General features: G+C 49.6%; 1 protein-coding gene across 6 annotated transcripts in view; it reads left to right on the plus strand.

Annotated features, from left to right (window-relative positions):
• The window catches only part of CCDC91 (coiled-coil domain containing 91), a 496,853-nt gene that overhangs the window by 369,840 nt on the left and 99,891 nt on the right, over positions 1–27,122 (plus strand). For 5 of the 6 annotated variants that reach the window (XM_039911223.1, XM_039911225.1, XM_039911227.1 and 2 more), the window contains one exon: positions 20,892–21,005. The exons of the other annotated variant lie outside the window; for it this stretch is intronic. In XM_039911223.1, coding sequence (XP_039767157.1) covers positions 20,892–21,005 — 114 coding nt within the window. The remainder of the gene's footprint in view (positions 1–20,891; positions 21,006–27,122) is intronic. 6 annotated transcript variants of the gene reach the window in all.

Below are 27,122 nucleotides of genomic sequence, written 5' to 3' on the forward strand. Positions count from 1 at the left end.
GGAAAATAATCTGCGCAGCAGAGAGTCGTGTAGATTGAAGAAGAGGGAGTGTTGGAAGCCAGGCGACGGTTGTGAAGAATGGTGCGGTAATCTAGTTGAGTGGTGACAGGAACTTGAAGTAGCGTAGTGGCCCTAGAAGAGAAGAAAGGGTGTAAATCAGGAAAACCTGGCAGAGGTCTAAAGCGAGAGGTTAAAGAGGGCAGGAAGCCAATGCCAAGATGGCAAATTTGAAGATGGGGTGTTGTCAACCATGATGAGAAATACGGAAGGAAGGAGGGAATATAAGGAGTTCCATTTCAGCCATTTTGTGTTAATAACAATGATAATAAAAATAATGGTGTCTGTTAAGCGCTTATTCCGTGCCAGACACTGTACTAAGCGCTGGGATAGGTACAAGGTAATCAGGTTGGACACAGTCCCCGCCCCCCAACGGGCTCATAGTCTCAATCCCCATTTTACAGATGAAGAAACTGAGGCACAGAGAAATTAAGTGACTAGACCAAATTCCCACAGCAGACAATTGGCAGAACTGGGATTAGAACCCGGGTCCTTCTGACTCCCAGGCCTGGGCTCTTTCCACTAGGCCACGCTGCTTCCCTTTGTTTGAGGTGATGGCGGCCGGCCAAGTGGAGATATCTTGAAAGCTAAAGGAGAAATGAGATTGGATGGTAGAAGCAGCGTGGCTCTGTGGAAAGAGCATGGGCTTTAGAGTCAGGGCTCATGAGTTCGAATCCCAGCTCTGCCACTTGTCAGCTGTGTGACTGTGGGCAAGTCACTTAACTTCTCTGTGCCTCAGTTCCCTCGTCTGTAAAATGGGGATTAAGACTGTGAGCCCCACGTGGGACAACCTGATTCCCCTATGTCTACCCCAGCGCTTAGAACAGTGCTCGGCACATAGTAAGCGCTTAACAAATACCAACATTATTATTATTATTATTATTTGGGATTCAGCAGGGGTGGATGAAGCCAGGGGAAGCCGATGAGAGTGAATGTAGACTGAATATATAAAATAGATATTTCACTTGAGTTTATGGGAAACTGAGGCTAGTTTGAGTTTTTTTGGTCTATCTAGTTGGATAAATCTCTGCCTGAAGATGTTCAAAGTCTAAAGAAGAGAGGCCTCAAAGATCTTTCTTCATGTGCAAATCTAGATTATTCAGGCTAAAAAATGCACTCTCTCCTCAGATATGCCGATATTTTAGAGGTAGGCATTTAAATCGACCTGGATTAATTGGAAAATTTCTTCTATTATGTAATTCTTCTCTTTAAGGACACTGCCTGAAATGATAATTATTTCTTTGTAAATTTGTGCATAGCCAGAAATGTGACTTTAAGAGCAGGCCAACAAGTTTTCTTAAAATCGCCGGTAACTCCACAAAGCAGGGTTGACGTGGAAACCAGTTGCCAGTTGAACTCCAGAAAGTTTCAAAGGAAATTGCTCGATCCCTCATTTGTCTCTGTGTACGTAAGCAGAAAGACTACGGTCCCGAAAAGCGAATAACGTTCAGAATTGGGGTAAAATGTTTATCTTCGTTTTCCTGTGTGACTGGCAGCATCTGATCCTATTGCTTTGCGGTGTACCCTCTGTGATTGGTTGGTTCTAAATTTGGAAGGAGTTTTTTGGAAAGATCAGGAAAAAAAAAATCATTAAAATCTGGGTGATTTGCAAACGGGAGGAGATCTTTCTACCACAATTATGAGTAACTCGTGATGTCTGAATTCTGGGGTTAACTGTCTTTCCAGTCTACACTTAGGCCTTTTCCAAATTGCTTTCTTTCTATCAAATTTCAGTGCTTTCATGGTGCTTAATGAGGTGAAGGGCACGCATCTAGTATGAAAATAAGAAATAAGGCGCGTGATTGGATCCGAGAAACAAACAACCGCGTGATACTGTGGCTTACGATCCCACAGGCTATAGTATAGTCGGGGGAGGGGGGGAGATTTCCATTTCCCGTCAACAGTTTACCTCAGAGGGTGTTTACCAGATGCAATAAACAAGACTGCATGGTCAAATTCAGGCGACCGAGATGATTCTATTAGTTTTCGGTCCTTTGAACTATTGCAATGCAAAGCGGACCGTCACTGCGACTTTTTCATCCTGTGGGTGGGACCCTTTATGGAAAAACAAAAAACAACAACAACAAGAACTACAGGACTGCATCCGTCTCATCAGCGCTGGACATTCGCAAAAAAAGCACCAGGTCCAAACTAGAAACGATCCCGATAACCGCTCAGGCCTCAGTAATCTAGGTACGTTTTCAGGGCCGAAATCCATCTTTGGCCTAAAATAAGAGGAAATTGGAGGTCAAAATAAAATTTGGAGGCCCACGTAATCTGGATCATTTGCTTGTGAACAATTGGCCGGACCATAAATCGCAGAGGATTCATTTGCTGTCTTCCTGCCACTTTGGATTTGGTTCTGGCAAAAACAAACTTTCTGAAAGCCTTGCCCAAGCTGGGATCATGTGGCACGCGCCCACGATCTGTGCGGACTACACTTCTAGCCCAGCATGACATTCTACACGTACACGTTTTCAGGCAAATCCTGCCCGGGACACTAAGCAGATACCTAGCCAGGGAACTGGGGGGTACAAATATCAGCTACTTCTGGAATCCTGCCCGCGGCTTTGTTGGGAAACCGTTTTGTATATTTGTACGGTCCTTTCAAATTGCCCTTCGCGACCTTGTGGTGCGAATGAAAAACAATCTCCAAATGGTCAACAGTCAGTGAAGGCTGCCTAAATAGTGTTGTGGGGGATGACCCCAAGGAGCTAAGGAAAGGTTAGAGGAGAGAAAAAAAAAATAGGCCTTCTCTCAACTTCCCAAATTCTCTGTTTCATTCATGAGAAGCAGCGTGGCTCAGTGGAAAGAGCACGGGCTTTAGAGTCAGAGGTCATGGGTTCTAATCCCAGTTCGGCCAATTGTCTCCTGTGGGAATTTGGTCTGGTCACTTCATTTCTCTGTGCCTCAGTTTCTTCATCTGTAAAATGGGGATTGAGACTGTGAGCCCCACATGGGACAACCTGATTCCCCTGCGTCTACCCCAGCGCTTAGAACAGTGCTCGGCACGTAGTAAGCGCTTAACACATACCAACATTATCATTATTCTTCATTATTTCTTTAATCATATTTACTGAAAGCTTACTGTGTGCAGAGCACTGTACTGAACGCTCAGAGGAGTACACAAGAACGATAGATAGATTCCCCCCCCCCCACAGTGAGTTTACAGTCTAGAGATAATAGTGGTTCTTGTTAAGTGCTTACTTAGTGCCCAGCACTTTTCTTAGTGCTGGAGTAAATACAGGAGCATCAGGTTGGACACAGGCCCTGTCCCACGTGGGGCTCACGCTCTTATCCCCGTTTTACAGATGAGGTAACTGAGGCAGAGCGGAGTGAAGTGGCTTGCCCCAGATCATCCAGCAGACAAGCAGCGGAGCTGGATTAGAACCCAGGTCTTTCTGACTCCCAGGCCCGTGCTCTACCCACTAGGCCGTAAAAGATGATTTGGCCGAAGGCTGGGTAAAGGTTTGACTGCCTGAATGCCAAAGTCTCATGCGGCCTGAGCATCCTCTCTCAATCGGTAAAATTTACTGAGAATTACTGTACTAAGCGTTTGGAAGAGTACAGTATTTAGAGTTTGTAGATTCGATCCCTGCCCTCAGCATGGCGTAGTGACTAGAGCCCAGGCCTGGCAGTCAAAAGGTCATGGGTTCTAATCCCAGCTCCTCAATGCTTAGAATAGTGCTTGGCACGTAGTAAGCGCTTAACAAATACCATCATTATTATTATTGTCTGCTGTGTAGCCTTGGGCAAGGCACTTCATTTCTCTGGGCCTCAGTTGCCTCATCTCTAAAATAGAGATTGAGACTGTGAGCCTCATGCAGGAAAGGGACTCTGTCCAGTCTGGTTTATTTGTATCCTCCCCGGCGCTTATTACAGTGCCTGGCACACTGGAAGCACTTAAACACCAGTGCAATTAGATTGGACGCGTTCTGCATCCCACATGGGGCTCACGCTCTTAATCCCCATATTCCAGATGAGGTAACTGAGGCCCAGAGAAGTGAACTGACTTGCCCAAGGTCACCCAGCAGATATGTGTCTTGATGTTATTTATTTGCTATTGTTTTCATGAGATGTTTATCCCCTCGATTCTATTTATTGCTATCGTTCTTGTCTGTCCGTCTCCCCCGATTAGACTGTAAACCCGTCAGAGGGCGGGGACTGTCTCTATCTGATACCGATTTGTCCATTCCAAGCGCTTAGTCCAGTGCTCTGCACATGGTAAGCGCTCAATAAATACTATTGATTGAATGAATGAATGAATGTGTCAGGGCCGGGATTAGAACCCAGATGTTTCTGACTCCCAGGCCTTGTGTGCTATCCACTAGGCGACACTGCTTCTCTGTCTGTCTCTTGCTCTGGGTGTATATCTCTCTCTGTGTCTCTTTTCTCTGTGTCTCTGTCGATCTTGCTCTCTGTTTGTTTCTGTGTCCGACTGTCTCTCTGCCTGTGTCCCCATCTAGATTGTAAGCTCGATATGAACAGGGGATCTGTCTGTTATGTTGTTTTATTGTACTGTCCCCAGTGCTTAGTACAGCACAGAGTAAGCACTCAATAAATTCAATTGACTCCTGGCTCCTCCACTCATTTGCTGTGTGACCTAGGGCAAGTCACTTTACTCCTCTCTGCCTCCGTTACCTTGTCAGTAAAATGGAGGTTGAGACTGTGAGCCCCACGTGGGACAGGGACTGGGTCCAACCCGATTTGCTTGTGTCTACCCCAGTACTTAGCACAGTGCCTTGTACATAGTAAGTGCTTAACAAATACCGTAATTATTATTATTATTATTATTATTAGTGCACTGTGGGTCAGTTGCATAGGAAGGCCGTGGCTGCCAACTGAGTTCCTAACAGTAGCCATGCCCTGCCCGGGGCATAATACTCATCCGCTCAACTGTATACGTCTTCATTGCCCTATTTATTTTGTTAATGAGATGTCCATCACCCTGCCTCTATTTATTTGCTATTCCTTTAATGAGATGTTCTTCCCCTCGGTTCTATTTATTGCCACTGTTCTCGTCAGTCCGTCTCCCCCGATTAGACCGTAGGCCCGTCGAAGGACAGGGACCGTCTCTGTTACCGATTTGTCCGTTCCAAGCGCTTAGTCCAGTGCTCTGCACATAGTAAGCGCTCAATAAATACTATTGAATGAATGAATGAATGACTAATACCCCGCTGGATGGCACTGGGTTTTCTCAGGGGCTTACCCCAACCAGGAAATTATAGTAAGAGTTATAGTATTTATCCCCTCTGGACTGTAAGCTCATTGGGGGAAGGAAACGTGTCTGCTAACTCGTGGTGTACTCTCCCAAGGGCTTAGAGTACAGTGCTCTGCCCACAGTAAGTGCTCAGCGAAGGCCCATCTCCTCCAAGAAGCCTTCCCCGACTAAGCCCTCCTCTCCTCCCACTCCCTTCTGCGCCGCTCTTACCTGTTCCTTCATTCAACCTCCCTCCCATCTCCACGGCACATATGAATACATCTCTCTATACCTGTTATTTATTTAATCTATCTCCCCCTCTAGACTGTGAGCTCATTGTGGGCGGGAATGTGTCTCTTTGTTAATGATAGTAATAATGATATAATTATGGGATTTTTAAAGTGCTGACTGTGTGCCAGGCACTGGACTAAGCACTGGGGTGGATACAAGCAAATTGGGTTGGACATAGTCCCTGTCCCAGGTGGGGCTCACGGTCTCATAATAATGTTGGTGTTTGTTAAGCGCTTACTTTGTGCAGAGCACTGTTCTAAGCGCTGGGGGAGACACAGGTTGTCCCACGCGGGGCTCACAGTCTTACTCCCCATTTTCCAGATGAGGTAACTGAGGCACAGAGAAGTGAAGTGACTTGCCCAGAGTCACCCGGCTGACAAGTGGCCGAGCCGGGATTCGAACCCATGACCTCTGCCTCCAGAGCCCGGGCTCTTTCCACTGAGCCCCGCTGCTTCCCACTCGACAGTTGAGGGAAGTGAGCCCCAGAGAAGTGAAGTGACTTGCCCAAGGTCGCACAGCAGACAAGTGGTAAAGCTGGAATTAGAATTCAAGACCTTCTGATTCCCAGGCCCATGGTCTATCCACTATGCTCCCAAGTGCTTAGTATAGTTCTCTGCACACAGCATGCAATAAATACGATTGAATGAGTGAATGAATGACTTATTCGATTGATTTATTGATATAAATGTATATAATGGCATTTGTTAGGTGCTTAGTCTACATAGCATTAGCTTCATCCGCTTTCACCAGAGTTCTCGGTCGTGTACGTCTGCTCTCGTCTCCTGCTCACGCTCTTCGTTTCTCCCAAGCTCAGCTTCCGACAGCACCGCCCACTCCTCCATCCTACCTCCGACCTTTCCCTCTTGCTCTCTCGTCAGCCAGGGATTCATTCATTCATTCAATAGTATTTATTGAGCGCTTACTCTGAGCAGAGCACTGTACTAAGCGCTTGGGACGAACAAGTCGGCAACAGAGACAGTCCCTGCCCTCTGACGGGCTCACGGTCTAATCGGGGGAGACGGACGGACGAGAACGATGGCAATAAATAGAATCGAGGGGAAGGACATCTCATTAAAGCGATAGAAAATAAATAGAATCAGGGTGATGGACATCTCATTAAACAAAACAAATAGGGTGATGAAGATATAGACAGTTGAGCAGATGAGTACAGTGCCGAGGGGGTGGGAAGGGAGAGGGGGAGGAGCGGAGGGAAAGGGGGGAGAAGAAGGTTCAGCTGAGGAGAGGTGAAGGGGGCGGGTAGAGGGAGCAGAGGGACAAAGGGGAGCTCAGTGTGGGAAGGCCTCTCGGAGGAGGTGGGCTTTAAGTAGGGTTTCGAAGAGGGGAAGAGAATGAGTCTGGCGGAGGTGAGGAGGGAGGGCGTTCCGGGACCGCGGGAGGACGCGGCCCGGGGTTCGACGGCCGGACGGGCGAGGACGGGGGACGGCGAGGAGGCGGGCGGCGGAGGAGCGGAGCGTGCGGGGTGGGTGGTGGAAAGAGAGAAGGGAGGAGAGGTAGGAGGGGGAGAGGGGACGGAGAGCCTCGAAGCCCAGAGTGAGAAGTTTTTTGTTTCGTGCGGAGGTCGATGGGCAACCGCTGGAAGTTTTTAAGAAGGGGAGTGACAGGCCCAGAGCGTTTCTGCGGGAAGATGAGCCGGGCGGCGGAGTGAAGAATAGACCGGAGCGGGGAGAGAGAGAAAGAAGGGAGAGGAGAGAGCAGGCTGACGCAGTAATCCAGTTGGGATATTACTAGAGCCCGTAGCGGTAAGGTAGCCGTTTGGGTGGAGAGGAAAGGGTGGATCTTGGCGATATTATCAAGGTGAGACCGGCAGGTTTTGGTCCCTCCCCAAGTCTGTCAGACAAGTCTGTCCGTCAGGAATCTGTCAGACCACTCCTTTCCCCAGATTAATAATGATAATAATGATGATTGCGATATTTGTTAAGCACTTAGTAAATGCCGGACACCCTACTGAGCGCTGGAGTAGGTCAAAGCAGCATGACCTAGTGGGGAGAGCACGGGCCTGGGAGTCAGAAGGTCAGGGGTTCAAATCCCGATTCTGCCACTTTTCTGCTGTGTGGCCTTAATAATAATAATGGTGTTTATTAAGCACTTACTACGGGCCAAGCACTGTTCCGAACTTTGGGGTAGATACGAGATCATCAGGTTGTCCCACGTGGGCTCCCAGTCCTAATTCCCATTTTACTGATGAGGGAACTGAGGCACAGAGAAGTGAAGCGACTTGCCCAAAGTCACACAGCTGACAAGTGGCAGCGCGGGGCTAGAACCCACGACCTCTGACTCCCAAGCCTGTGCTCTTTCCGCTAAGCCACGCTGCGTCTCTAAGCAAGTCCCATCACTTCTCTGCGCCTCAGTTCCCCCCTCTGTAAAATGGGGATTAAGACTGTGAGCCCCCTGTGGGACAGGGACTGTGTCCAACCTGATTTCCTTGTACCCACCCCAGCGCTTAGTACAGTGCCTGGCAGCGTGACTCAGTGGCAAGAGCCCGGGCTTCAGAGTCAGAGGTCACAGATTCTAATCCCGGCTCTGTCGCTTGCCAGCTGTGTCACTGTGGTCAAGTCGCTTCACTTCTCTGTGCCTCAGTTCCCTCATCTGTAAAATGGGGATGAAGACGGTGAGCCCCACGTGGGACAACCTGATCACCTTGTATCCCCCAGCGCTTAGAACAGTGCTTTGCACATAGTAAGCGCTTAAATACCAAAATTTATTTTTATTTTATTTAAATACCACAATAATTACTATTCTCTTTCCCTCAGCTAACTCATCTGTAAAATGGGGATTAAGTCTGTGAGCCTGATGTGGGACAGGACGGTGTCCAACCTGATTTGCTTGTATTACCCCCCGACCCACAGTGCTTAGTATAATGCCTGGCACATCCCCCCTTCTATACTCTAAGCCCCTTGTGGGCGGGGATTGTCTCTGTTAATGTTGGTATTTATTAAGCGCTTACTATGTGCACAGCACTGTTAATAACAATAATGTTGGTATTTGTTAAGCGCTTACTATGTGCCGAGCACCGTTCTAAGCGCTGGGGTAGACACAGGGGAATCAGGTTGTCCCACGTGGGGCTCACGGTCTTAATCCCCATTTTCCAGATGAGGTAACTGAGGCCCAGAGAAGTGAAGTGACTCGCCCACAGTCACACAGCTGACGAGTGACAGATCTGGGATATGAACCCACGACCTCTGACTCCCAAGCCCGGGCTCTTTCCACCGAGCCATACTGCCTCTATTGAGGAATTGTACTTTCTAAGCGCTTAGTAAAATGGGGATTAAGACTGTGAGCCTCACGTGGGACAACCCGATTCCCCTGTGTCTACCCCAGTGCTTAGAACAGTGCTCGGCACATAGTAAGCGCTTAACAAATACCAACATTATTATTATTAGTAGTACAGTGCTCTGCACACAGTAAGCACTCAATAAATTTGATTAAATGAATGAACAAATACCAGAGTTGCTATTACAGGTCCCCCATGGGGTTCGCAGTCTTTGTGCTAGGGATTCAGTGTCTATTAGGGGAGGCAGCGTGGCTCAGCGGAAAGAGCCCGGGCTTCGGAGTCAGAGGTCATGGGTTCGACTCCCGGCTCTGCCACTTGTCAGCTGTGTGACTGTGGGCAAGTCACTTAACCTCTCTGGGCCTCAGTTACCTCGTCTGTAAAATGGGGATTAACTGTGAGCCTCACGTGGGACGACCTGATGACCCTGTATCTCCCCCAGCGCTTAGGACGGTGCTCTGCAAATAGTAAGCGCTGAACAAATACCAACATTATTATTATTATTATTATTATCCCCATTTTGCAGATGAAGGAAGTGAAATGACTTGGCCAAGGTCACACAGCAAGCAGTTGAGTGAGCAAGGATTAGAATCCAGGTCCCATGAGTCCCAGGCCCATGCGCTTTCTACTAGACCCCCTCCGCCTGCGCCTCGGACCCCATTCCCTCTCACCTTCTTAAAACCGTCGCCCCCGCCCTCCTCCCTTCCTTAACTTCTATTTTTAACCACTCGATCTCCAAGGGCTCCTTCCCCTCTGCCTTCAAACATGCCCACGTCTCCCCCATCCTAAAAAAACCCGCTCTCGACCCCACTTCCCCCTCCAGTTATCGCCCTATCTCCCTACTACCCTTCCTTTCCAAAATCCTAGAACGAGTCGTCTACGGTCGATGCTTAGAATTCCTTAACTCCCATTCTCTCCCGGACCCTCTCCGATCTGGCTTCCGTCCCCTCCACTCTACCGAGACCGCTCTCTCTAAGGTCACCCGTGACCTCCTTCTTGCCAAATCCGACGGCTCCTACTCCATCCTGATCCTCCTCGACCTCTCTGCTGCCTTTGACACCGTCGACCGTCCCCTCCTCCTCCATACCTTATCTCACCTCGGCTTCACGGACTCCGTCCTCTCCCGCTTCTCCTCTCACCTCTCTGGCCGGTCCTTCTCGGTCTCCTTCGCGGGCGCCTCCTCCCCCTCCCATCCGTTAACCGTTGCAGTTCCTCGAGGGTCAGTTCTCGGCCCTCTTCCGTTCTCCATCTACACTCACTCCCTCGGTGAACTCATCCGCTCTCACGGTTTCGACTACCATCTCTACGCAGATGACACGCGGATCTACATCTCCGCCCCCGTCCTCTCCCCCTCCCTTCGGGCTCGCGTCTCCTCCCGCCTCCGGGACGTCTCCGCCTGGATGTCGGCCTGCCGCCTAAAACTCGACGTGAGCGAGACCGAGCTCCTCATCTTCCCTCCCAAACCCGGTCCTCTCCCAGACTTCCCTATCACCGTGGACGGCACGACCATCCTTCCCGTCTCTCGGGCCCGCGATCTCGGTGTCATCCTCGACTCGTCTCTCTCGTTCACCCCACGCATCCTATCCGTCACCGAGACCTGCCGGTCTCACCTCTACGATATCGCCGAGATCCGCCCTTTCCTCTCCACCCAGACGGCTACCTTACCGTTACGGGCTCTCGTTATATCCCGGCTAGACTACCGTGTCGGCCTTCTCTCTGACCTCCCTTCCTCCTCTCTCGCCCCGCTCCGGTCTATTCTTCACTCCCCTGCCCGGCTCATCTTCCCGCAGAAACGATCTGGGCCCGTCACTCCCCTTCTTAAACAACTCCAGTGGTTGCCCGTCGACCTCCGCTCCAAACAGAAACTCCTCACTCTAGGCTTCGAGGCTCTCCGTCACCTCGCCCCTTCCTACCTCTCCTCCCTTCTCTCTTTCCGCCGCCCACCCCGCACGCTCCGCTCCTCCGCCGCCCGCCTCCTCGCCGTCCCTCGGTCTCGCCCGTCCCGCCGTCGACCCCCGGGTCGCGTCCTCCCGCGGTCCCGGAACGCCCTCCCTCCTCACCTCCGCCAAACCGATTCTCTTCCCCTCTTCGAAACCCTACTTAAAACTCACCTCCTCCAAGAGGCCTTCCCACAGTGAGCTCCCCCTTTTTCCCCTGCTCCCTCTACTCCCCCTTCACCTCTCCGCAGCTAAACCCTCTTTTTCCCCTTTTCCCTCCGCTCCTCCACCTCTCCCTTCCCATCCCCACGGCACCGTACTCGTCCGCTCGACTGTATATATTTCCATTACTCTATTTATTTTGTTAATGAATTGTACATCGCCTCGATTCTATTTAGTCGCCATCGGTTTTTACGAGACGTTCTTCCCCCCGACTCTATTCATCGCCATCGTTCTCGTCCGTCCGTCTCCCCCGATCAGACCGTGAGCCCGTCGAACGGCGGGGACCGTCTCTATCCGTTGCCGACTTGTTCGTCCCAAGCGCTTAGTACGGTGCTCTGCACATAGTAAGCGCTCAATAGATACTATTGAATGAATGAATGAATAGACCCCACTGCTCCAAAGCTCTCCTAAATCCTACCTTCTTCCAGAAGCTTCCTGCGATCTTTTTTACGCACCCCCCAGTCGCATCTGCCCAACACCATCCTTAACATTTATAGAAGGAGAAGCAGCGTGGCCTAGCGGAGAGAGCACATTCCTGGGAGAAAGAAGGGCCTGGGTTCTAATCCTCGCTCCGCCACCTGTCCGGCGGGTGACCCTGGGCAAGTCACTTCACTTCGCTGTGCCTCGGTTACCTCCTCTGTAAAATGGGGATCAACTGTGAGCCTCACGTGGGCCGACCTGATTACCCTGTATCTACCCCAGCGCTTAGGACGGTGTTCTGCACATAGTAAGCGTTTAACAAGTGCCAACATTATTATTATTATGGGGTGGAAGATCGTACCTCACAGGTACAATGAGTAAGTTAGAGTGAGGTATGCGGATGGAGACAGAAGGAGATCCAGCTCTTAGTACAGTGTCTGGCACGTAGTCAGCGCTTAACAAATATAGTGGTGATCATTATTATTATTATTATTGGTGAGGTAACGTAAGGGCAAAAAGCTGATTGGAGTGCCTGAAAGCTGATGGGAAGCTCTTCCCACCCGCTGCACCTTCCTATACGGTAGGTGGGCGGGGGCGGCTTCCCTCAAGAAGGGTCCCTGTCGGGGGGCGGAGGGCGAGGTGTCCGGCGGCAGGACCCCCGCTTTAATAACGTTGGTATTTGTTAAGCGCCTACTCTGTGCGGAGCACTGTTCTAAGCGCTGGGGGAGATACAGGGTGACCAGCTTGTCCCACGTGAGGCTCACAGTCTTCATCCCCATTTTGCAGATGAGGGAACTGGGGCCCGGAGAGGTGAGGTGGCTTGCCCGCAGTCACACAGCTGGCGGGGGGCAGAGTGGGGATTCGAACCCATGACCTCTGACTCCGAAGCCCGGGCTCTTTCCACTGAGCCACGTTTGGGTTCGGGGAGCCCGCTCGGCTGGGCAGGCGAGTGCCCCTGCCTTGTGTGTGTGTGTGTGTGTGTGTGTGTGTTTCAAGGAATTGTTCATCCCCTCCATTCTATTTATTGCTATTGTTTTTGTCTGTCCGTCTCCCCCGATTAGACTGTAAGCCTGTCAATGGGCAGGGACTGTCTCTATCTGTTGCCGAATTGTACCTGCCAGGCGCTTGGTACAGTGCTTTGCACATAGTAGGAGCTTAACAAGTACCATTATTATTAAATACCATTATTATTATTCCTTGCCTGGAATGCCTTTCTCCTCAAATTTTAGCTCCCCCAGGTGCCATCCCCTTCACAAAGAAAAGTTTCTTGGTCTTGCCATCCTCCCCGACACTCAACACCTCTAGCAGTCGATCAATAGAGAAGCAGCGTGGCTCAGTGGAAAGAGCAAAGGCTTGGGAGTCAGAGGTCATGGGTTCAAATGCCGGCTCCGCCGCTTGTCAGCTGTGTGACTGTGGGCAACTCACTTAACTTCTCTGTGCCTCAGGGACCTCATCTGTAAAATGGGGATTAAAACTGTGAGCTCCAAGTGGGACAACCTGATCACCCTGTATCTCCCCCAGCGCTTAGAACAGTGCTCTGCACATAGTAAGCGCTTGACAAATACCAACATTATTATTATCAATCAATTAGTCATATTTATTGTGCAGTACTATGTGCAGAGCACTATACTAAGGGCTTTGTAGAGTACATTATCGCAGATACATTCCCTCCCCGCAAAGAGCTTGCAGGCTAGAGGAGGAGGCGGATATTATTATAAATCGATCAATTACAGATAGATGCAAAAAGGCAGTAGGGCTGAGTGAGGGGTGAATAAAGGGAGCAAATTCATTCATTCATTCATTCAATAGTATTTACTGAGCGCTTACTATGTGCAGAGCACTGTACTAAGCGCTTGGAATGTACAGTTCAGCAACAGAGACAATCCCTGCCCAGTGTAGTACAGTATGACAAGAACTCAATAAATATCAACCAATCGGCTGTATTTATTAAACGCTTACCGTGTGCAGAGCACTGTACTAAACGGTTGGGAGAGTACAATTATGAACAGAGTCGGTGGACGTGAACCCAGCCCACAACGAGCTTACAGTTTACCAGTGTTGGGTTGGATCGATTGAGTCAGTTGCCACAAAAGCTTTATCATCCATCATCCGGGAAGTCGAGAATAAAGGAAGAGCAGTCAGTGCTCCTGAATTTAATAATGCCGATGGTGGCGATGGGTAGAAAACGGGCCTGTGTGCCAGGGGAGCTGGGTTCTAATCCCCGGTCAGCTCGTTGCTTTCCGTGTGACCTTGAGCAAGTTGCTTCACTTCTCCGTGCCTCAGTTTCCTCAACCGTAAAATGGGGATACCTGTTCTCCCTCCTACTTGACGATAATTTTGGTATTGGTGAAGCGCTTACTATGTGCCAAGCATTGTTCTAAGCCCTGGGGTAGATACAGGGTCATCGGGTTGTCCCACGTGGGGCTCACAGTCTTAATCCCCATTTTACAGTTGAGGTAACTGAGGCACAGAGGAGTGAAGTGACTTGTCTGAGGTCACACAGCTGACAAGTGGCAGAGCTGGGATTAGAACTCATGTCCTCTGACTCCCAAGCCCGGGCCTTTGCCACTAGGCCACTGGGTTGGACGTAGTCCCTGCCTCACAGTCTCAATCGCCGTTTTACCGGTGAGGTAACTGAGGCCCAGAGAAGTGAAGTGACTTGCCCAAGGTCCCACAGCAGACAAGTGGCAGAGTCAAGATTAGACCTATGACCTTCATTCCTTCAGTCGATTTTTTGAGCACTTACTGTGTGCAGAACACCGTCCTAAGTGCCTGGAGAGTACAATTCATCAACAAAGAGAGACGATCCCTGCCCAACTGTGGCCTCACAGTCTAGAAGGGGGGAGGTAGACAACAAAACAAGTAAACAGGCATCGATAGCATCGATATAAATAAATATAATTATAGATATATACACATCGATCAAATAAATAGAATGATAAATATGTACATATATATATATGCAAGTGCTGTGGAGCGGGGAGGTGGGTAGAGCAGAGGGAGGGATGATGGGGAGGGGAGGAGGAGCAGAGGAAAAGGGCGGCTCGGACTGGGAAGGCCTCCCGGAGGAGGTGAGCTCTCAGTAGGGCTTGGAAGAGGGGGAGAGGGGGGTAGTTTGGCGGAGGTGAGGAGGGAGGGCGTTCCGGGACAGCGGGAGGACGTGGGCCGGGAGTCGACGGCGGGGCGGGTGACGACGAGGCCCCGTGAGGGGGTGAGCGGCGGCAGAGGAGCGAAGTGTACGGGCTGAGCTGGAGGAGGAGAGAAAGGGGGTGAGGTAGGAGGGGGCAAGGGAACGGACAGCTTTGAAGCCAAGAGTGAGGAGTTTTTGCTTGATACGAAGGTCGATAGGCAACCCCTGGTGGGGAGGGTGGTGGTATGCCCAGAACGTTTCTGTAGAAAGATAATCGGGGCAACAGAGTGAAGTAGAGACTGAAGCGGGGAGAGGCAGGAGATTGGGAGATGAGAAAGGACGTTGATGCGGTCATCCGGTCGGGATATGATGAGTGATTGTACTAACAGGGTAGCGGGTTTGGATGGAGAGGAGAGGGCCGATCTTGACCTTCTGACTCTCAGGCCCCTGCTTCGATCACTATGCCACGTTGCTTCTCGGACTCTGCTACTTTAACTGGGAGCCCCATGCAGGGCAGGGACTCACTCCATCTCCCTTAACTTGTATCTTTCCCAGCACTTAGAATAGTGTTTGACACAGTAAGTGCTGAACAAATCCCGCGTGTATATACATATATATTTTTGGAATGAGATAGGTGGGGAATTTAACCATCCGGTGAAGTGCCTCCCACACCAATCCCGCATGAATCGCGTAGAACAGCAGAGGCACTGAGGGGTTCATCCCGAAGGGGTCCTTCAGTTTTAATTGAGTCCCAGAGCAGATTTAGAGAAGCATAGCTCAGTTCCTTTCTCCGGTCTGTATGGGATCACGCACCCGCATGTCGGCTTGGGAACTAAACTTAGCTCTGCCTCGTGGAGTTGGGTCAGGATCCGGCATTTCCAGTAAAAAGCAATCCATTTAAAAATGTGCGTGCCCCGGGCAGATTTGACCATTTGATTAGAAATAATGAATATCTGAAAGATCCTTTTGGCCTAGGGTGAATATTTTCATCATTAATGTTTATGTTTTTTTGAAATTATGAAAATTTTTTTTGGGGGTGGGGGACACAAAAGCAAAATTAAATTACACATAGAAGATGAAGGCAGGAAGATCTCAGACACTGGTGAGCCGAGGAATGAATCATGAGTTAGCCGGAGAGGACGGTGTTACGGAATTAAATCCACACTTCTTGCTCCTTTCAAGGACGTCATTTCCAGACCCCCTGACTCATCCATCTCTGTCCTCTCGCTCAGGCTCGGGACAGACACCCTTCTCCCACAAATGCCCAGGATTTCTCTCCCCTTCAGCAGAGCCCTCCTAAAATCCCACCTCTCTGGACTCACCTTCTCATCGTACCCTGATCTCGCCTATCTCTCCGCCGACCTCTCGCCCACATCCTACCTCCGACCCGAAATGACCTCCCTCGTCAGATCTGAAAGACGGTGACTCTCCCCACTCCCCAGAACCTTATTGAAGGCCCTTTTCCTCCAAGAGGCCTTTTCTGACTAAGCCCTCTTTTCCTTCTCTTCAACTCCCTTCTACTTCCCTCTGACTTGCCCCTTTATCTATCCCCCCTCCCAGCCCCACGGCACTTATGTCCACATCTGTCATATATATTCATCTATTCATATCAATGTCCGTCTCCCCCTCTAGACTGTAAGCTTGTGGGTGGATAATATGTCCGTAATATTGTTATATTGCACTCTCCCAAGCACTTAGTACAGTACTCTTCACACAGTAAGCGCTCAATAAATACTATTGAATGACTGACTAGACTGTAAATTCATCTTTAGGCTGTAGGCTCATTATGGGAGGGGAGTGGATCTGCTAGTTCTGTTGTGTTATATTCTCCCAGGCACTTAGTACAGTGTATTGAACATACTGAGGGCTCAATAGATACGATTGATTGATTCCAGAAGCGTTTCCTGATTAACGCAGTGGCTCGAATCTGATCAGTACACTTTCCACCTCGACCACTTATGTTTCACGTATACACCTCCTCTTCACTTGTGTATGTATCAAGCGTTCGTTTGTGCGTCGCATTATTTATTCTGACATTCCCACCTGTCATATTTGTTCTTCTCCCTCTCTCACCCTTACGCTTCAAACTAATAATGATAATGATAACTGTGGTATTCTTTCAACACTAAACACCGTTCTAACTGCCGGAGTAGATACAAGATCATCAGTTCCCACATGGGGCTCACCTTTTACAAAGGAGGGGAGAATTGATATTGAATCCCCGTTTCACAGGTGAAGGAACTGAGGCACCGGCAAGTGACGAGAAGCGGGTCCAACGTCGCACAGCAGACAAGGGGCAGCACCGGGATTAGTAGAACCGAGGTGCTCTGACTCCCAGGCCCATTAGGCCTCGCTGCTTCTCTACCTTCCTCCATTATTGAAAATAACTTGTAACTTAGAGTGTAAGGAAAAACATCTTTTACTTCTAAGGTACTTTCCAAGTACTTAAAACAGTGCATCGCCTGCAGTAGGAACTCAATAAGTACCAATTACTACGATCATTTCTACTACTAATAACAATTATGGCATTCATTAAGCACATACTATATGCCAAGCACCGTTCTAAGCGCCAGAGTAGATACAAGGTAATCAGGTTATCCCAGCTGGGGCTCCCAGTCTTCATTCCCACTTTCCAGATGAGGGAACGGAGGCCCAGAGGAGTGAAGTGACTTGCCCTCAGTCACACAGCAGACAAGTGGCGGAGCCAGGATTAGAACCCATGACTTTCTGACTCCCAGGCCGGGGCTCTTTTCCACTACACCGTGCCGGCTTCCCGGCTTGATTATTATTACTACTGCTCTGCACACAGTAAGCGCTCAATAAATACCATTGAATGAATGAATGAATTCCTCTAGTACTCTTACTGTACTATTTGTAGAGCGCTTCAGAGAGACCTTACCACTCTTCCGTTGGGATTCATTTTTTACGGGGTCTGTCTGCGGTAGTGGGAAGATATAAATGGCATAGACTCTAAACTCCTCGTGGGCAGGGATCCGCCAACCAAATCCATTGTACTGTACTTTCCCAAGCACTCAGTATAATGCTCTGCACCCAGTACGTTCAATATAACGCTCTGCACCCAGTACGCGCTCAATAAATATAATGCTTGATTGATAAAGCTGAGCTTTACGGTAACTGCAAATATTCGACCAACGATCCAGGAATAATTCGCAAATTGGGGGAATTGATCACGTGAAAATAATAACAGTGGTATTTAAGTGCTTACTCTGTGTCGAGCACTGTACTAAGTGCTCAGCGGAAAGAGCCCGGGCTTGGGAGTCAGAGGTCGTGGGTTCTGATTCCGGCTCTGCCACTTGTCACTGTGTGACCTACACAGTCACTTCACTTCTCTGGGCCTCAGTGACCTCATCTGGAAAATGGGGATTAAGACTGTGAGCCCCACGAGGGACAACCTGATAACTTTCTATCTCCCCCAGTATTGAGAACAGCGCTTGGCACATAGTAAGCGCTTAACAAATACCATCATTATTATACAACCTAATCAGGTCCCACAGGGATTCCCAGTAGAAGGGAGACTAGGTATTGAATCAGTCAATCGATTGTGTTTTTTGAGTGTTTACTCTGTGCAGAGCACTGTGCTAAGAGCTTTGGAGAGGACACCACAGCAGTAAAATTGATCCATCCCCCTCCCCCAACGAGCTTAAAGTGTATCCCCATTTTGCAGCTGAGGGAACTGAAACGTCGGGAAGTGAGTTGCCCAAGGTCACACAGCAGATACGTGGCTAGCTGGGTTTAGAACCCAGGTCCTCTGTCTCCCAGGCCCATGCTCTTTCCACTGGACCACAAAATGGCACAAGACCATTCTTCTTATCCTTTATTATCAAGTCCTTACAGAATCCTAATAGTACTGGCAAGAGTAAAGTGATAAATCTCTAAACCATGAATTATTTCAAGTGATAAGAGTTTTTCACAGCTTTCTGCAATCTGGCATTTCTTTTTTATTATCTGCTGATGAATGGTGGCAACTATTTGTTATTCAGCCCAGACACACTCATGCACACACATATATATCTAACTGGGAGATTTCATCCATCTGTGCCATTCTACCCGAACAATAATAATATTGATAGTAATGATGTTGGTATTTGATAAGCGCATACTATGTCCAGAGCACTGTTCTAAGCGCCGGGGTAGATACAGGGGAATCAGGTTGTCCCACGTGAGGCTCACAGTCTTCATCCCCATTGTACAGATGAGGTCACTGAGGCCCCGAGAAGTGAAGTGACTCGCCCAAAGTCACACAGCTGACAGGTGGCGGAGCTGGGGTTAAAACCCGTGACCTCTGACTCCTAACCGCGGGCTCTTTCCACTGAGTCACGCTGCTTCTCTATAATAGCCCCTATAACAATTCAAAATAACACCAGACACGTTTTACTAGGAAAATTACACTTGCTTGAGGAATCGCGACTTACCCAGAAGTGAAGCGACTTACACAGTCACACAGTGACAAGTGGCGGAGCCGGGATTCGAACCCACGACCTCTGACTCCCAAGCCCGGGCTCTTGCCACTAAGCCGCGATGCTTTTCTAAGCAGAAGGCGGCGGCACTTGGAAGCAGAGAGGAGCAGCGTTGGCAGAACGGGCTCGTGACCAGTAGATTGGTACCGGACTCTTGGAGTGGAGTGAAAATGTGTCCCTTGCCCATTGGAAAAGCTAAGCAAATAACTTTTCACGGCAACCTCGGTGATTAGAGGCGCGGCTTGAACGGTGCTTGGCACTTGGTAAGCGCTTAACAAAGATCATAATTATTATTCATTGATCATTATTTACTACGTGTCACGAGGCTTTCCCGGTCCAGGAAGGTCCTGGTCGGTGTGAACCTCAGCTAAGCCCAATTTCCTCCCTTTCCCTCTGCTCCTCCCCCTCTCCCTTCCCCTCAGCACTGTGCTCATTTGCAAATATTTTTATTACCCTATTTATTTTGCTAATGAGGTGTACATCCCCTTGATTCTATTTATCGTGATCAAGTTGTCTTGTTTTTATCCGTCTGTCTCCCCCAGTTAGACTGTGAGCCCGTCACTGGGCAGGGATTGTCTCTATCTGTTGCCGAATTGTCCATTCCAAGCGCTCAGTACAGTGCTCTGCCCATAATAAGCGCTCAATAAATACTATTGAATGAATGAATGAATGAACCGGGGGCTTGCTACACTTAATGATGATGTCGGTATTTGTTAAGCACTCACTATGCGTCAAACACTGTTCTAAGCACTGGCGTAGATACAAGGTCATCAGGTCGTCCCACAAGGATCAAAAGATGTTCTTCTGAGGAAAAATAATGCTTCTTCACCTGGGTGGATGGTGAATTCTCACCAGCGAAGGGTACCATTTTTCTCAGTTACGGTTTTCCGCTTCCCTAATGGCCGTCGATAACATTGGCGGAAGATAGGATTCAATTCTGAGGACAAGGCCCGTTTTTAGCCAAACTAGAATTAATCTCTTAATCATAATTATCATGGTATCCGTTAAGCGCTTAACTGTGTGCCAGGCACTGCTCCGCCGTTTCCCCTGTGTCTAATCTAGTTTAATGCCCCCTTCCCCGTCTAGACCGTAAGTTCCATGTGGGCAGGGAGCGTATCTACCAACTCTATCGTATTGTGCTCTCCCGAGCGCTTAGTACTGTGTTCCGCACACAATCGGCGCTCAGTAGATATATCCCAGCGCAACGCGGCACGGGGCAACGCCACCCCCGGCTCCCCGCCGCACAACAAAACCAGAAGTGAAACGGACGCGACCGCCGTCCCCCTCTCCCTCCCGAATTCTCCCACCCAGGTCTTTACCCGTCGGCGGATCGGTTGGAATCCGGACGGCCCTTTCACGGCATTCAGCTCTCACCATCTCTACCTGGCAGAGGAGACTCGTTCTAACTGTAAATTTTACCACCCGGACCACACTCGATTATTGTATGACGACGAAATTAAAATAAATGAGTAAAAACCACCGGAGCATTAGGGTGTTCTTGGAAGAATAAATCAAAGCTGGAAGTCTGATGCGGACAGTGCCAAGTACAGGAAGCCAATCAATCATGTAAACATCAAATGAAGGGCTGGTAAGGAAGCCATTCAAGTCTGGAGGTCCTGCCCGCCATCCAACACACTCCTTACTTTTTCTCCTCTTCTTCTCTCCATAATTTATAAAGCCGAAAGCGGGGGATGCCTTTATTGCGTCGTTAAAGGTTCCAGGGGCTGAGCTTTCTTTCCCGCTAACAGACTCTCATTGACACCGAATGATACCCGACCCACCGGAGAGGAGTTTTAGTTGACCCAGTAAAAAGAACGAGTAAATAAATACATCGATCCACCACACTTAACTCTCTTTTCACGAACAGGAAACTGTTAAAGCGGCAATAGCCGAAGAGAGAAGACGAAGCGAAAAGGCTGTGGAAGAGGCGGTGGAAAGAACAAGAGAGGAATTGATGGAGTATGTGAAAGAACAGAAAAGGGTAAGATCTGCTCTTAGATAATAGTGCCCAGAGGCTTAAATTCATGCTTCCAGACCTGGACTGCTTCTGTTTTTATAACGAATTTAAACTTGCTCACATGCAGGAAAAAAAGGAACGGAGAACCCTTAAGGTAGCCATTGCGGTCTGAATTTGCAAAACTTCTCCAGGATTATTTTTCTGGTATAATGTGAGAGTCTATTAGCCATGTCTGCAAATGTAAACTCCCATCAGAAGCCAACAGATGAAAGAGCCACGTTGGATGATTTAAACCCGGTACCCCCAGGTTGAACTCCAGGGTCGATCAGGAGAATAATGAGCAAGTTCCTCGGGAGGACGATTGGATTTTTTTGCTCAAGTTGCGACTCCCTTAGGGCGGTTTTGTTCTTCCCTCAGTTCGCGAACCCATTGTGCGATTCGTGTGCATCAGTGAGGTACTGAGATTTTGATCTCTGAAGGCAAGGGGATATTTGGAGTTGGCCTGGTGGAGTCTCCCAACAAGAACGGGGCGGGGGGAGAGGGGGAACCCTGAACCTACGACTGCCCCCTACACTCTGCGGAAACAGTCCATCATTTTTACCGAGCGCTTATTGTCTGCCGCGAACTGTACTGAGCACTTGGGAGAATACGGTAGAGTAGAACAGAGTCGGTAGACGTGTGCGCTGGCCACAGCCAGCTCAGCCTAGAGGGGGAGATGGACGTCGTTACAAACAAATGAATTCTGAGTGCCGTGGGGCTGAGGGAGGGGCGAATAAAGGATGCAAATCCAGGTTCAGAGGTGATGCAGCCTCTCTAAGGTGATGGAAGATCTCCTTTTTGTCAGATCCAATGTGGCTCAGTGGAAAGAGCCCGGGCTCTGGAGTCAGAGGTCATGGGTTCGAATCCCGGCTCCGCCACTTGTCAGCTGGGTGACTGTGGGCAAGTCACTTCACTTCTCTGGGCCTCAGTTACCTCATCTGCAAAATGGGGATGAAGACTGTGAGCCTCACGTGGGACAACCTGATGTCCCGGTATCTGCCCTCGCGCTTAGAACAGTGCTCTGCACATAGTAAGCGCTTAACAAATACCAACATTATCATCCTAGTCCTCCTCGACCTCTCGGCTGCCTTTGATGCTGTAGACCGCCCCTTTTCTTTTTTTTTTTTTTTAACATTAAGGGCATTTGTTAAGGCCTTACTATGTGCTAAGCACTCTTCTAAGCACTGAAGTAGGTACAAGGTAATCAGGTTGGACCTTCCATGTCCCACACAGGGGCTCACAGTTTTCTTCATCCCCATGTTACAGATGAGAAACAGCGTGTCTTAGTGGAATGAGCCCGGGCTTGGGAGTCAGAGGTCGTGGGTTCTAATCCCTACTCCGCCACTTGTCTGCTGCGTGACCTTGGGCAAGTCACTTCACTTCTCTGTGCCTCAGTCACCTCATCTGTAAAATGGGGAGGAAGACTGTGAGCCTCACGTGGGACAATCTGATTACCCTCTATCTACCCCGACACCTAGAACAGTGCTCTGCACATAGTAAGGGCTTAACAAATACCGTAATTATTATTATTAACCGAGGCTCAGAGTCACACCACAGACAAGTGGAGGAACAGGGCTTAGAACCCGGGTCCTTCTGACTCCCAGGCCTGTGAACAGACACATTCCCTGGCCCACCTGTCACCCGTCGCCGGGGACGGGTTCTTTCGGAATCGGTGCGGCGAGAGAGAGGCCGGGGATGGAAAAACCTGACTTTTGTATAGAATTTATTCCGCGGGGAGGATTGAATTTAATTATTTAGACGTGACAATCGGCCTTCCCTTTTGGGGGCAACATGGTGTTAAAGCTTCCCCTCTGGGAGGAATATGGGGTTAGAGCTTCCCTAACGGGAGGAATACACTGGTATGTTACTCGCGTGTGGGCGGACGCCCGAGCCCACTTACGATTTACTCGCAACGTGGCGAGGCGGCTGGCCCCCGCCGTGTGCGCGCCCCACCCGGGGGGAATCCACCTTTGCGTTAAATACACTTATGCGTTAAACACTAATGAGTTACGTACACTTAGGCTTTAAACCCACTTATGCATTACCCACTTATGGTTACTGGCACCGGGCGAGGCGGCTAGCTCCCACCCTCTTCCCGTCCCACTCGGGAGGCACCCACTTAGACATCAAACCCACTTATGTGCCACTCGCTCTCGGTGAGGCGGCTACCTCCCACCCGGGGTCACGTCCCCCTGGGGAGGCACCCTCTTAGATATCAAATCCGTTTTAAACGTTACATACCCACGGTGGGGCGTCCGGCTTCCAAGCCCACGAGCTCTCAGCGGGAGAGGACACTCACCCATCCCACGGCTCCTCACGCGGTGCGGGCAGAGCGGCCTTCTCGCGCTCCGGACAGAGGCGACCCGCAGCCGGCTGCTGCGGGTCCCGTTCCTCTGCCCGGAAGGTGAGAGGCGGCAGGTATCGATCACCTGTGTCCTTAGGCCGTTCCAGCTTCCGGCCTCGGTTTCTCCAATCTCTGCCCTCCCCCCCTCCTCCATTCCTAATTTGATTGGCACGGGGGCGAGGGGCACCTTCTGTATTCCCAGCTTGGGCTGTCAATCTGGCAGTTTGGGTTGCGGGGGCCGTGTCCCACCCTCCCTTCCGAGTTGCGCCTGCTGGCTCAGGAGGTAGCATTTGACCTTGAGGTGGTCGGTACCCCAGGGTCACCTGGGACACCCACCACGAGCTCACAGTCTAGAAAGTAAGTGGGCAGGGGAGCTACTAAATGGATAATAAGGTTTATAATAATAATAATAACTACTGTGGCATTTGTTAAGTGTTTAGTAAGTGCCAGGCACTGTACTGATACAAACAAATCAGGTGGGACAGAGTCCTGATCCCGCGTGGGGCTCCCACTCTCCATCCCCATTTTCCAGAGGAGGTGACTGAGGCCCAGAGAAGCGAAGGACTTGCCCGAGATCACACAGCGGAGAAGTGGCGCGGCCGGGATTAGAACCCATGACCTTCTGACTCCCAGGCCCGGGCTCTAGCCGCTACGCCGTGCCGTTTCTCAATCGGTGCTATTGGTCGAGCTCTCGCTGTGTGCGGAGCCCTGAACGGAGTACCGATTTTTATTATCGTCCAACGTGACCACAGCGGAGCGCTGATGTCGTGCCGTGGTGCCGAGATTCCTGAAAGTGGAGTCACAGTCCACGTGTCGGTCCTTGAAACAGCTGTTTTCCATGATCCCGGCTGGGCCCATCCTCCTCGCCAAACATCCTAGGTGGTTCTTTGTGATGAAATCTTATGGTGAAATTGGTTCTTTGTGATGAAATCTTGTGGGGAAATCCAGGAGCTGGATCACGGCCTGGCGGATAGAACATGGACTTGGGAGTCAGAAGGGGACCTGGGTTCTAGGCCCAGCTCTGCCACTTGTCTGCTGTGTGACCTTGGGCAAGTCACTTAACTTCTCTTTGCCTCAGTTCTCTCATCTGTAGAATGAGGATTAAGACCGTGAGCCTTACGTGTATCCAACCGGATTCGCGTGGGTACAGTGACCGGTACATAGTAAGTGCTTAACCAGTACCACCATTATCATTATTATCATTAAATCTTCACCACTGATGGTGGAGTCCCAGGGGGCAAACTGGGAATAGGACATTCATTCATTCATTCAATTCATTCAATTGTACTTATTGAGAGCTTACTGTGTGTAAAGCACTGTACTGAGTGCTTGGAAATACAATTCAGCAATAAAGAGAGAAAACCTCTGCCCGGGAGGGCGGCGGAGGAGTCGGACATCAAAACAAGTCAACAGACATTAATATAACTTAATGGAATTAATGATAATAATGATAATCATCATCACTGGGAAGGGATTGTCTCTACCTGTTGCTGAATTGAACATTCCAAGTGCTTAGTATTCGTTCAATAGTATTTATTGAGCGTCTACTATGCTGCAGAGCACTGTACTAAGCGCTTGGAATGAACAAGTCGGCAACAGATACAGTCCCCGCCCTTTGACGGGCTTACGGTCTAATCGAGTACAGTGCTCTGCAGATAGTAAGCACTCAATAAATACTATTGAATGAATAATTATGGTATTTGTTAAGCGCTTACTATGTTCCAAGCACTGTTTTAAGCGCTGGGGTAGATACAAGGTAATCAGCTTGTCCCACGTGCAGCTCACGGTCTTAATCCCCATTTTACAGATGAGGTAACCGGGGACAGAGAAGTTAAGCGGCTTGCCCAAGGTCATACCCCAAGTAAGTGGTGGAGCCGGGATTAGAACCCACGTCCTCTGACTCCCAAGCCCATGCTCTTTCCACTAACCCACGCTCCTTCTCAATTGTAGGCAATTATAGATATATACGTATATATATATATAAGTGCCGCGGGTGAGGGAGAGTTTGGGGAGGGCAAAGGGAGAGAGTCAGGGTGACGCAGAAGGGAGAGGGAGATGAGGAAAAGGTGGATTAGTCTGGGAAGACCTCTCGGAGGAGGTGAGCTCTCAGTAGGGCTTTGAAGAGGGGAAGAGAGTTAGCTTGGCGGAGGTGAGGAGGGAGGGCGTTCCGGGACAGAGGGAGGACGTGGACCGGGGGTCGAAGGCGGGATGACGGAGAACGGGGGACGGTGAGGAGGTGGGCGGCAGAGGAGCAAAATGTGTGTGCTGTTCGGTGAATGCTACAATCCCCTAGAGCTTTGAGAAGCGGCGTGGCCTAGTGGATAGCACACGGCCCCGGGCGTCAGAGGACCTATGATCTAATCCTGCCTCTGCCAGTTGCTTGGTAGGCGCCTGTGGGCAACCCACTTAAGTTAATAATAATAATAACGTTGGTATTTGTTAAGCGCTTACTATGTGCCGAGCACTGTTCTGAGCGCTGGGGGAGACACAGGGGAATCAGGTCGTCCCACGTGGGGCTCACAGTCTTCATCCCCATTTTACAGATGAGGGAACTGAGGCACAGAGAAGTTAAGTGACTCGCCCACGGTCACACAGCTGACGAGTGGCAGAGCCGGGATTCGAACTCATGAGCCCTGACTCCAAAGCCCGTGCTCTTTCCACTGCGCCACGCTGCTTCTCTTAAGTTCTCTGTGCCTCAGTTTCCTCACTGTAAAATGGAGATGAAATCCCACTTTTTCCTTCTTCGACTTTGATCCCCACGTGTGGGACAGGGACGGCGTACCACCTGGTGGGCTTGTACCCACCCCGGCACTTAGAGCAGTAAGCACTTAAATATAACAGTAATGATAACAATAATAATAATAAGAGCATAATACACTGTTGAGTTAAGAGCACTCAATAAATACGATTGAATGAATTGAATGAACGAATGAATGTCCTATTCCTAGTTTGCCCCCTGGGACTCCGCCATCAGTGGTGAAGATTTAATAATAATAATGATAACCGTGGTACTCGTTAAGCACTTACTATGTACCGGGCACTGTATTAAGCGCTGGGGTAGACCCACGCAAAGCCAGTTGGATACATTCCCTGTTCCACATAGGACTCACAGTCTTAATGTCAGTAGGCCAAACAGGTTAAGTCAATGCTGAGCATTGGTTGGATTTAATCAGTGATTGATAAAAATCAATCAGTGAGAAGCGGGGTGTTCTAGCAAGCAGTGTGGTCTAGTGGCTAGAGCGCGGACTTGGAAGTCAGAAGGAACCTGAGTTCTAATCCCAGCTCTGCCTCTTCTCTGCTGTGTGCCCTTGGTCAAGTCACCTAACTTCCCTGGGTCTTAGTTACCTCATGGAAAAGGGGGATCGATACTGTGAGCCCCATGTGGTATAGGACTGGTTAGCTTGTAATAATAATAAATAATGATGGTATTTGTTAAGCGCTTACTATGTGCCAAGCACTGTTCTAAGCCATGGGGTAAATACAAGGTAATGAGGTGGTCCCACGTGGGGCTCACAGTCTTAATCCCCATTTTACAGATGAGGTAACGGAGGGACAGAGAAGTGAAATGACTTGCCCAGTGTCACACAGCTGATAAGTGATGGAGTCGGGATTCGAGCCCACGACCTCTGAGTCCCAAGCCCGTGCCCTTGCCACTAAACCACGCTGCTTCTCCTGGAATCTACCCCAGTGCTCAGTACAGTGCCTGGGACATAGTAAACATTAAACAGATACCATAAATGCATGGTGTTTGTTGAAGG

The sequence above is a fragment of the Ornithorhynchus anatinus genome, chromosome 2, assembly GCF_004115215.2.
Source record: "Ornithorhynchus anatinus isolate Pmale09 chromosome 2, mOrnAna1.pri.v4, whole genome shotgun sequence".
Classification (NCBI taxonomy): domain Eukaryota; kingdom Metazoa; phylum Chordata; class Mammalia; order Monotremata; family Ornithorhynchidae; genus Ornithorhynchus; species Ornithorhynchus anatinus.